Source organism: Canis lupus, chromosome 25, assembly GCF_003254725.2.
Source record: "Canis lupus dingo isolate Sandy chromosome 25, ASM325472v2, whole genome shotgun sequence".
Taxonomy (NCBI): Eukaryota; Metazoa; Chordata; class Mammalia; order Carnivora; family Canidae; genus Canis; species Canis lupus.
The window spans coordinates 8324327-8335081 of record NC_064267.1 but is presented as its reverse complement, the minus strand read 5'-3'; the positions used below and the strand labels follow the sequence as shown (position 1 = coordinate 8335081).

The window sequence follows — 10755 nt, the reverse complement described above, 5'->3', positions numbered from 1 at the left end:
ACACACACACACACACACACAATCCATACACTGACATACACTCACACACCCACACACATAAATTCCAGTTACAAACTTTCTGAAACATCCTCTACTCTGTAGCTTGCCTTTATACTTAATGGTATCTTTTTTCATTTTTTTTAACAGAAGTTGTTAATTTTAATATAGTCTAATTCAGCTCTTTTACTTTATGATAAATGCTTTTGTTTGTTTTCTGCTTTTGGGTTTTTTCCTTAAAATCTCTATCCTAAAGTCATAAAGGCGTTTCTCTTATTATCTTCCAGGAAGTCTCTTGGATTACTTTTAATATTTAAATATAATCCACCTAGAAGTACCTGCCCCCACAACTGCTCTGCAGTGCCACTTGGTCATAAATCAAATGTTCACATTTGTCTGTCTTCTTCTGAACTTTCTATTCTGTTCAATTTGTCTATTGTTCATCTGTTTCCTCCAGTATTACACTGCATAATTTATTGTACCACTATAATAAGTCTTAGTTTACAGATAAGTTTTCTTGCCTTTTCTCCTTCCAGACTGACCTAGTTCTTTTTACACTTCTAGAAATATATGCCTTTTATTTATTTTTAAAATATTATTTATTTATTTATTTATTTATTTATTTATTTATTCATTCATTCATTCATGAGAGACAAAGAGAGAGAGGCAGAGACATAGGCATAGGGAGAACCAGGCTCTCTTCAGGGAGCCCAATGCAGGACTCCATCCCAAGACCCTCGGATCGCGACCTGAGCCAAAGGTAGACACTCAACCACTGAGCCACCCAGGCATTCCAAAATATATGCCTTTTAGAAACAACTTATCCATTTCAATGCACACATACATACACACTCCTGGATGTTTATTATAATTTTTTGAAACTGTAGATCAATTGGGGGAAGAATCAGCATCTTTAAAATATTAAGTCTCCATTTATTTAAGTCTTTAATGTCACTAATAACTTCATATACTTTATATAAATGTCTTACAGATTTTTGTTAGACTTCTTCCTAAATATATAACACTGTTGGATGCTATAACAAAAAGTATTTTTTAAACATTTCATTATCTAATTGTTTGTTGCTGACATACAGAATTGACATTGATTTTCAGAAACCATCCTAAATTCACTAATACTAATTTTTTTGTTTTTTTATTTTCACAACCATTCATAAATAATGCCAGTTTTATTTATTCTCTTTCAATATTTAAACCATTGATTTACTTGCCTTCTCTCACTACATTTGCTAATCCTCCAATATCATGTTGAATAGATGTGGTAATAGTGGACATTGCTGTCCTGTTCCCAACCTCAAAAGTAAAGCCTTCAAAAATCCACTATTAAGTATATTATATACTCTCCATTTTTATAGATATCTTTTATTAAATCAAGTAAGTTACCTTCTATTTTTAGTTTGCATAGTTGTTTCAAAGCCAGAACTTGATAGATCCATCTCTGGAGCCCTTGTCATAAGCAAAGTTAATGACGAGTGACAGACTGAGCAAAAATATTTGTGAGTTATAGACCAGAGGGCTAAGCTCTCTAAAGAATTCTGGTAACATTGCCAGATTTGATTTTCTCACACATAGTTCCAAACACTATGTTCTAGGCCACTGATGTCAGGAATCAAAGTTTTACCAGTCCAGGAGCATAAATAAGTTAGTTTTTTCCATAAAGCTAAGTGTATTTATTTTAAAGGATTGTCTTTTTTTCCTGTGGATATCTTTCGTGTAATTTTTAATGATACAATGTTATTTTTCTAATAAATCATTATTATAATATTCAGTAATTTAGGGTTTTAAAAATTTATCTTATTGGACAAACTAAAATATTAGTAACTTGCTGCAGGCCCATCTTAATTCTTTATTTGATGGTCTCAGAAATCTTTGACTATATGTCTATCAGTGATCTTTAGAGTACTGACAAAGAAAAGAGCAGCCAATGCATTAAGGCGATATGGGGAAAGAGGACCCTTAGGGAATATGGAGGAGGATATAAACCAGGGCAGTGAGACACCACAAAGGCAAGGGAATAAAAGGTTTCAGCCTGAGGCTGTAGTTGGCTATGTCAAATGATACAGAGTCGAGTAGGATGAAGACAATAAAATACCTACTGCGTCTAGTAACAAAGAGGACATTAATGATTCCAATGGGAGACTTTCAGCAGAGCAGCAAGGCCAAGACCGATGCTGTGGGTGGAAGACAGAAATATTGGTGAGAAGTGGATTCTTCTCCACTTGGATGATTTTTCTGAGAACTTCAATTTTGAAGAGAGACAGGGGTCTCAGTTCTACTGTAGATATAGTAGGATTTGGGTTCACAGATTGCTTGGTTTGTTTGTTTGTTTTGAAGATGAGAGTTGGTTGAATAAGAGTAACATTAATTTAAAATCTAGCAGAGAGACAGGGATATTAAAATAAGGAGACAAAGATAATAATTAACAGAGAGAGATTCTGAGAACATGAAGGTGAGTGGAATATAGAACATAGATGGACAACTTCAGCATGGGCAGGGAAAGAGAACTTTGTCTTCTGTGCATCATAAAGGAAGCACTCAGGGCATCAGCCTAAGACTGTGGGGCTTCTATGTGAAGCTTAACACCAGCTGTCTATGTGAATGGTGCCCCATGCTTGCATTAGGTACATCTGCCCGGGCACATGCAGCAGTCTTGTACATATGTAAATCTGTAAGTCAGTGGAACTAGAATTTGGGAGAATCACCATCAAGAGTAAGAATAGTTAGTGAAAGTCCTTGACACAGAGCAGTCAACAAATTGGGAGTGAATTAGAAGAGCAAGAGAAGGGAAAAGAGAGCCACCTTTTCTCCTTTCCACATTTCCCATGCTAAGTTTCCATCAGGTTTCACTCTTAAAAACATTCCTTCTATGTTCCTCTTCCCTTGGTCTGCCACAGTGATCATTCTCCAAATTCCTTGCTTAGGCAGCTTTTAAGAAGAAGATAGTCTCTCAAACTCATGCAGAACAAGATAGGTATTTAAATACTAAAGACTATATTTTAACTTAAAAGAATTCATCCCTAAAGGTGAAATTTAAGCAGTTTATTGGTGAGTAGCAGAGATATTTTTAGAAGAGAAGTCATCCTGGTGCTTTTATATCCCTTATAACCCTTCCAGGGCCATGGCATTCAGTTCCATGATCCACACAAATGCACCCAGTCAAGGGAAATGTGGGGCTGAGATCTGTCCCTGCTGATGATGATATAGGCAAATTGAAGTTCCCTTTTTTTCTAAATTAAATCAACATGTATATTGAGCCTATACTGTCTTCCACCTAGTATGTCATCATTACCCCAAATCCATTTGTTCAAACTTTGTACAATTATCTGCAGAAGGAGATGGGGTGATAGTTTCTGCAGAACATCTGTGAATAGGATCCTGAGGGACTTTCACTAGCCTGAGATGACTGGTTTGTCCCAGAAGAGCATGGCAGATGTTGGGTGCTTAGAGGAATTCATTTAAGGTAGCAATCTGTGAAATGAGAAGGAGGCTGGTAAATGTATGAATAAACTCGATCTGAATCCTATACATACTGATCGATACTGTCAGGGAAGGGAGGACCAAACAGAGGTATAAAAGTATAAGATTTCCAGTTTAAAAAATAAACAAGAGACTAATTTCTCTCCACTCACCTTAACATAAAATTTTTTTAAGGAAGATTTTACTAATTATCTCAAACAAACAATAAATCATCCATCCCGCAAAGGTGGGCTTTTATGATGCTCATACTCTTTCTATAGGAGGGTTTCCAGAAGGTGGATTCAGTGAATGAGCTGGATTCACCTTTGCTTTGCATTGTGAATGGAGTTGCATTCAGACATCCTAGCATCTGAGCTTCAGGTGAGACTAGGCATTGTCTAACCTGTTGACCTAGCACATAGAAGGCACTCAGTTAACATTTCTGCATGTTAAATAAATGCTTCTTCTGGTGCTGCTCTTTAGAGTAAAGAGTGGCTGGCTCTTTAGTCAATGACAGAAGCTTCATCTGCATCTGAATTGAACTCCACTAGGAGTGGTGCATTCTGGGAAATGGCCTCATTAGCCAGTGTCCTCTATGTCTCCCTCTGGGACTATAGAGCTGTCATCTCTGGCATTAGTGTGGAGAGAATCTCAGCCAGAACACCAGGTTGGGGCGAAAAGGGCTTTCTTCACCTTCATGCAGGACTAGTGGTGGCAAAGAATCAGAGAAAACAAAGAGGGACTCGCACATCTCCATGGATTCTTAAACTGAGGACCTAAAAATGCATTTTCACCTGTTGTTTCCCAGTAACACGAGAAAGGTGTTGGCAGGCAGCAAAAAAATGTTCTTGGGCAGCAGTCCAGTTGGCCTCAAAAGGCTATCAAGGAGGCATTTAAAAAGCTCTTTGCACAGACATGTCCAGAATATTGACCAGAAGAGAGAAGAAGCCCTCACTGAGCAATTTTCTCTCACATGTTCAAACCTCCCCTCAGCTGTGTGTTTGGCAGGGATCCCATAGAAATCGCAGCAGAAGCTATCAAGATAGCTTTTATGTAGACATCCTCCATTTTAATAATCCCCAAGTTTCAATAAAAACTATCTCTTTCCACTTCTACAGATGGCAGGAAGACTAGACAGCAGAATATGCTTTCTACAGACAGCTACTGATTCTTTTTCAGTATGTACCAAACACAGAAGGAATTCTTAACTACTTTTAAGTTATATAATGACAGAAAAAATAATAAATGGAGTACTTAGAAAACTAAACAATATTTTGTTATTAAAAATATGTAAGCTTGCAAGTTTGGAAAGTTAAAATCTTGAAAAAGAGCTCTTCTTCAGTTCTTTTCATTCCTAAATGACCCATTAGTCAATTCATTCATTAAAAATATTATTGAGCTCCAAATGAGTACCAGGAACTTGGACAATAGGGATTTAGGATACAGAGAGCAAGGGGTAGGGAATAGATTTCATTTATTTATTTTCCTTCCACATAAAATTTATACCTTGAGGATGTCTTCAGGAAAATGTCATTTTTGAGTGCAAATGGGAAATTATGAGAAATGCAGTTGATAAGTTCTGTTTGCACATGGTCAGTCTTTCCCTTCTCCTTCCCTCACTGTAACTTGCTAGATGTATTCCATTTCTCTTCCAGGGACAAAGAAATAAAGTTGATCCCTCTTGTCTGTGACAATTAATTACTTATCTTGCTTTGAATCTGCACTTGTGAGATGGGTATTTAATTGGGCCCAGCCTTCAAAGAACTCAAGGTTATCTTCATGGCAAACCCCACAAGGGAATACAATATATTACCTTCAAAATATCTTAGACACAGCCTTAGCTTTCTATTTTAAAACTGTCTTTACTCAAATGGTTAATCATTTCTTCTAGATCATTAAGAAAATATTATTATTATGAGGTTTTAAGGGCATTTTCATTTCTTTTTTTTATCATTTACAATCCCGTTAGCTTCGAAAGTGATTTGAGGCTGCTTAAAATAGAAACGATTTATGTCGCATAGCTTTTCAAATAGAAAAACATGAAGAAGTAGGGGAAGCTTTATTATAGTCCCTGTTACGTCTTTCTTAGAAGTCATATAAAAAATCCTGCAATGCTAAGGCACAGCAAGCTTTTGTTCTACATTAGAATTTCCTTCTGAAAGTCCTATTTTCCTGCCCTATGTTGAAATTGTCCTCATACTAACATTAACTGAGGATTTATCATGGGCCAAGCACTATCCAGTACTTCACAAGCATTAGCTTGTCTAGTTCCTGAACATATCATATAGGGTGTATTACCTGAACTTCATTTTAAATACAAGGAAACTAAGTTTGGAGCTTAAGTGGCTTGCTTGAAGTCTAGTGAATTGCAGAGAAAATTCCAATCCAGGCAGGTCTGATGGTCTCCAGAGTACTTCATCACTAGTGAATATTTATAAATAATGGGTCATATGCCATTTGTGGATCATGAGGTCAACTTAGTGGCTTGTGATCAAGTGAATAAGATAGAATAATAATGATCAGAGTATGTCCCACAAAGTAAAAGGCAAGTTATATTTCAAGAAATTTTGTTTTCAGTGTATGTCTGTTTTTATGCTGGATTGTGATATAAAATATATGTCTGTGAGTTGCTATCATAAAAAATTTCAAAGCTGCTGCACTAAGATATATTGACTCTCAGTCATTCATGTTCCAAATACAGGAGAACTGCTGGTTTTTAAAATAAATCTGCCCTCTACAGAAATGTTTACAAGAAAGAAGAGAGTTAAAAATCTATGACTCAGTATGCCTCTCCCTATGTGAATAGGCTTAACAAACTAACTCCCAGAACTGTGCAGTAGAATTTTCCTAAAATAGTCAGACCTGACTGGTCTTATATCAAGTTGCTAATAGTAAATCACTCATCTACCACTACAGCAATAACAGAACAAATATTTTTTGCTTTGGTAAGAACAAAAATCTAAAGGGTAGAAAAGCATCCAAGGGCCACCTTCTCCATCAAAGGAAGGTATAGCAGATGGAGCAGCAGCAGCTTCTGGAATAGAGTGTGCATTGGTCTGTCCAGCCATCCCCAAGAAAGACCAGGCTCTCGTGTGTGTGTGGGTGTTCATTATTTTTAAAAGGAAGTGAAAATTAGACAAATTGAGTATAAACAATTCAAAATATAATGTGTTTTCTAAGATGTTAAACTATTCTCTATGAACTTCCCGCCTACAAAAGACAATTTAGTTCTCATTATCCTCTTTCCCCATACAAATATTTGAATCATCCCCTGATCTCAGAGGTCCACTGATAACTACTGTGTTATGAAGATATCAATTAAAGCAGGAAGCTGCACTTCAAGGGGTGTCAGTCCTCTGTGAGGATGAATTCAAACTAGTCTTATTCAGGGAACATAGGAGAAGACAAGAGATGAATAGTAGCTAGGTTGAATGAAAAAATGAAGAAAGGAATATAACTAACCTTGATAAAATTACTCTGTGGATAGGATGACCAAAAACATTCCAGAAATTTATATGTAAGAGACATTCTTTGAGTTGTGAAAGCATACTTTCCAGAAAATAAAGAGATGTTTTTCATAAATACCCTAGTAAAATTGTGGAAGTCATGTATATATTTTTAAAGGAATGCAAGGTGAAACTGCACAGAAATTGACCAAAAGGGAGCCATGCAACACACTCAGGCATGTCTATCATTCATTTTCACTAACCGAAGGGAGCGAGCAGTGTTAGCAAGGTGCTCCTAATCGTGCCACTGAAGGTTGGCATCATGGCCAGGGGTTTCCTTGGGTTGGTGATAAGATGTTTTTTAACATAGCAGAAGGATAGAGAACAAGTCTTCTGTGACTTTCCAAATCAATTAGTTCATTTAACTTCCTTACACCTGAAACACAAAGGACAGTATCACCCATACATAAACTAGTTGAAGGATAACTGACATAAACCACTTGTGCAAATGGCCTGGGGCACAGTAAGCTCAATGAGTGTTAGATGCTATTACTTACTATTATTTCTCCTTATTCAAATGTGGCTCTAGATTTTTTCTAATTCACACTAAAACTGTCCTTTTGCATATATATTTTTATTATGTCACCTCAATTTCTTCTCATAAAAGAGTAATAAGTAAATAAATCCACCTATTTAATTCTGTTAGCTCATGGCTCTACCTTTCTATTTCCAACAGTGGACAGACAACCCTTTGATTTCACATGAAAGTAAGACAATTACTTTGGTTTTGTTTACTATTGCCTTCCTGAAATTAGTTCAAAATGAACCTTGATCCCATTGTTGGTATACCTGGTGTTAGACATGACCATGATTGTTTAGAATGTCATAATTAAGAATATTATTCAAAGAAATTGTGCACTGTGAATAATGCCAGACAAATTCAACTCACAGGGTTCCTGTGAAAATTAAAAGGGATGCCAATGAAAAGAGTTTGTCCATATTAACACTTTCTATTACATGAGATTTGTGTCCCCTCTTTCACACAGATTTTCCACTGACTGAGGGTAGTACAATCACTCCTTTGTGCCAAAAAGGATACTTTCCCTGTGGGAATCTTACCAAGTGCTTACCCCGTGCTTTTCACTGTGATGGCGTGGATGACTGCGGGAATGGGGCTGATGAGGACAACTGTGGTGAGTCTCCTGCTCAGTTCCAGATGTGCACCTCCCCTGTGAACAGCCTCAAACTGCGTGGACCAAATAATAATTGTCATGAAAGGGAAGAGAGGAATTGTTATTCTATATGGAATCCTATTGTAACATGGATAATTGCTCCCCAATTTATTTGTGATGATGACCAGAATTGTCACAGGTAGAGGTTGTGTGAATCAGAAATACAAAACTGATAAAAATAGAAATCATATTTTGAAATCTACTTGGATGTCCATATTCTAATTTTTAAATGTCTTCCTATGACTTTTTTTTTTTTTTGGCTTGGTAATTTAGTTCAGCTGCAAGAATATCCATAAAGTGTGAATGGGCTCTGCCTAGAGAATTGATTGGTTGAGCAGACCTCTGCTGAATGCCCACAATGTGCCAGGTGCTATTCAACTCACCTGGACAGAGCAGGCTCAAGGGAGAGAAGGTCCTACCCTCATGAAGTTCACTTGGACCTGCGAACAAGGAGGACAATAAATCTGTACATAAATAAACCAGATGTATTTAATTATTAAGATTTATTTAAATACTAAAGTTTTCAGAGAGTGATAAGTGTCATAAAGAATAGAAAACAAAATAATGAAATAGAAAATGACCTGAAAGGAAGACTATTTTAAAGATGCAACCAGAGAAAACATCTCTGAGATGCTGACATTTGAATTGAGAACCAAACCATGAAAGGTTATGAAGGAACAGAGTTGCAGACAAAACAGCAAGTGCAAAGACCCTGAGGCTCAATGAAACATGAAAATGTATTTGTGGGTTGGAAAAGCCAGTATGGCTTGAGCAGAGTGAACAAGGGTATAGAAGGTAAAGAGGTAAGCAGAGGCCAGATCACCAAAAGTCTTACAGGCCATTTCAGACATGTATGTTGGGAAAGTATATATTGTCTAAAATAACCTGTATATTTTTACTTGAAGAAGTAAATGCCAGGTTGACATGTCTAGTCAATGAGTGAGTAGACACTAGAACCCAGATTTCCTGAATCCGAGAGAATCCTGTGTGTTTTCTACCACACAGAGCTGCCATTTTTTGGTACTGCCCAACTAGCAATCAAAGTGAGACAGCATTGTCCGGGAATGCCAGGCATCTGTCTCTAGAATCTGCTTTCCTGCCCCTGAGTATTCATGCATGGGTCCCCCTCATGGAAACTTCTGCCTTCACATCCTGTGAATCATTCATGCTTATCCTTAGGATGCAGTACAGGTCCCCTTCTCCCCTGAGAAGCTGGGCTTCCCTGGCCCCACTTCCCCACCCTGAAGCTCTCCCACCAGTCTAAGATAAACACCTTATCTCTCTGTTGCCATAGCATCCTGGCTGTAGCTGTATGGTCGTACTAAGGACTGCTTTGTCTTTTCACTGTACTTCTTTCACTAGACGTGAACTTCTTGAAAAGAGTTCTTCTTTTTGTGTTATTTGTCTCTGTGTCACCAGAGCCTAAAACAGTAGAGTATACAGTAGGTGCTCAATCATGGCTCAGTAATGAGGGCAGCTGTCTGGATGGCAATGGGCAAGTCAATCAAATTCTTGGCATTACCTTTTCACTGCATAGGAATCAGAGATCCTGCATGTTTATCTACCTCATGAGGATGTTCTGAATGCAAATTAAAAATAATTCATGTGAAGGCATCAAATAGAATCATTTAAAAAACCATTGTGGGTATTAATAAGAAATAGAAACAAATTAAAGATTTCAGGGATCAAAGGGCACCTGTGGGCAACTATTTAAATTTACTTTTCTATTTGTATGAACTTCAGTATCATACATTATAATATGTATCTTGCCATTTTAATAGCATATATTAAGGTAATGATACTTCAAAATCAGACCTCCTTTTCAAAAAGAGTAAAATTTTCTTGCAGAAAAAGGAGAAGGAAATTTAGCAAATAAGCAGGTTATATCCTCTGACAAATTGAGAAAATATTATTCCATCTATAGGACTAGATAATCTTTATTATAAGGAACTTTGCTTTTGCTTTATTAAGGGCAGGTGACATATATTTTATTAGTCATTACATCTATCAAGTACGTATCTACATATACATATGCAGCAGTATGCATATGACAAAACAATTCAGATTGTATTTTCTTCTGAGGACTTCAAAATTAAGATGAAACATTTAAACTGTCAGCCTTAGAAACAAGTAATATTTTTCAAGATGGATATATGTATGTAAAACAATTATCTATTTCCATTATGCATTTTCTGATACATACATTTGAAATATTTATAACCGCAAAAAAGGGAAAAAATCTAGATCTTTGCCTAGCTTTTTCTCCCTTACCATCAATGTTATCATTCAATTACTTAAACAAATTTTAATTGATTTCATTATCAAATTTTTATACTTTTGTTTTGTAATTTGATATTTGATTTATAGAATAACTGACCCATATTCATCACCATTTCACAGGAGACACTAGTGGATGGGCGACTATATTTGGCACAGTCCATGGAAATGCTAATAATGTGGCATTAACACAGGAGTGCTGTAAGTGGTATTGATTCAAAGACTCAGTATCAGCTTTGCGAGCAACATGATTTGTGGTGCATGGATTTATATGGGTAGGGTGATAAATTCCGTTTAGAATTTTAATTTCAGTTCAATGTATTTCAGTG

General features: G+C 36.5%; 1 protein-coding gene across 1 annotated transcript in view; it reads left to right on the top strand.

Moving 5' to 3' along the window:
* Positions 1–2558: 2558 nt before the first annotated feature.
* RXFP2 (relaxin family peptide receptor 2) overlaps positions 2559–10755 on the top strand; it is a 50476-nt gene continuing 42279 nt past the window's right edge. The window contains exons 1-3 of the mRNA XM_035718556.2: positions 2559–2636; positions 7964–8110; positions 10550–10627. Coding sequence (XP_035574449.1) covers positions 2624–2636; positions 7964–8110; positions 10550–10627 — 238 coding nt within the window. The 5' untranslated portion in view covers positions 2559–2623. The remainder of the gene's footprint in view (positions 2637–7963; positions 8111–10549; positions 10628–10755) is intronic.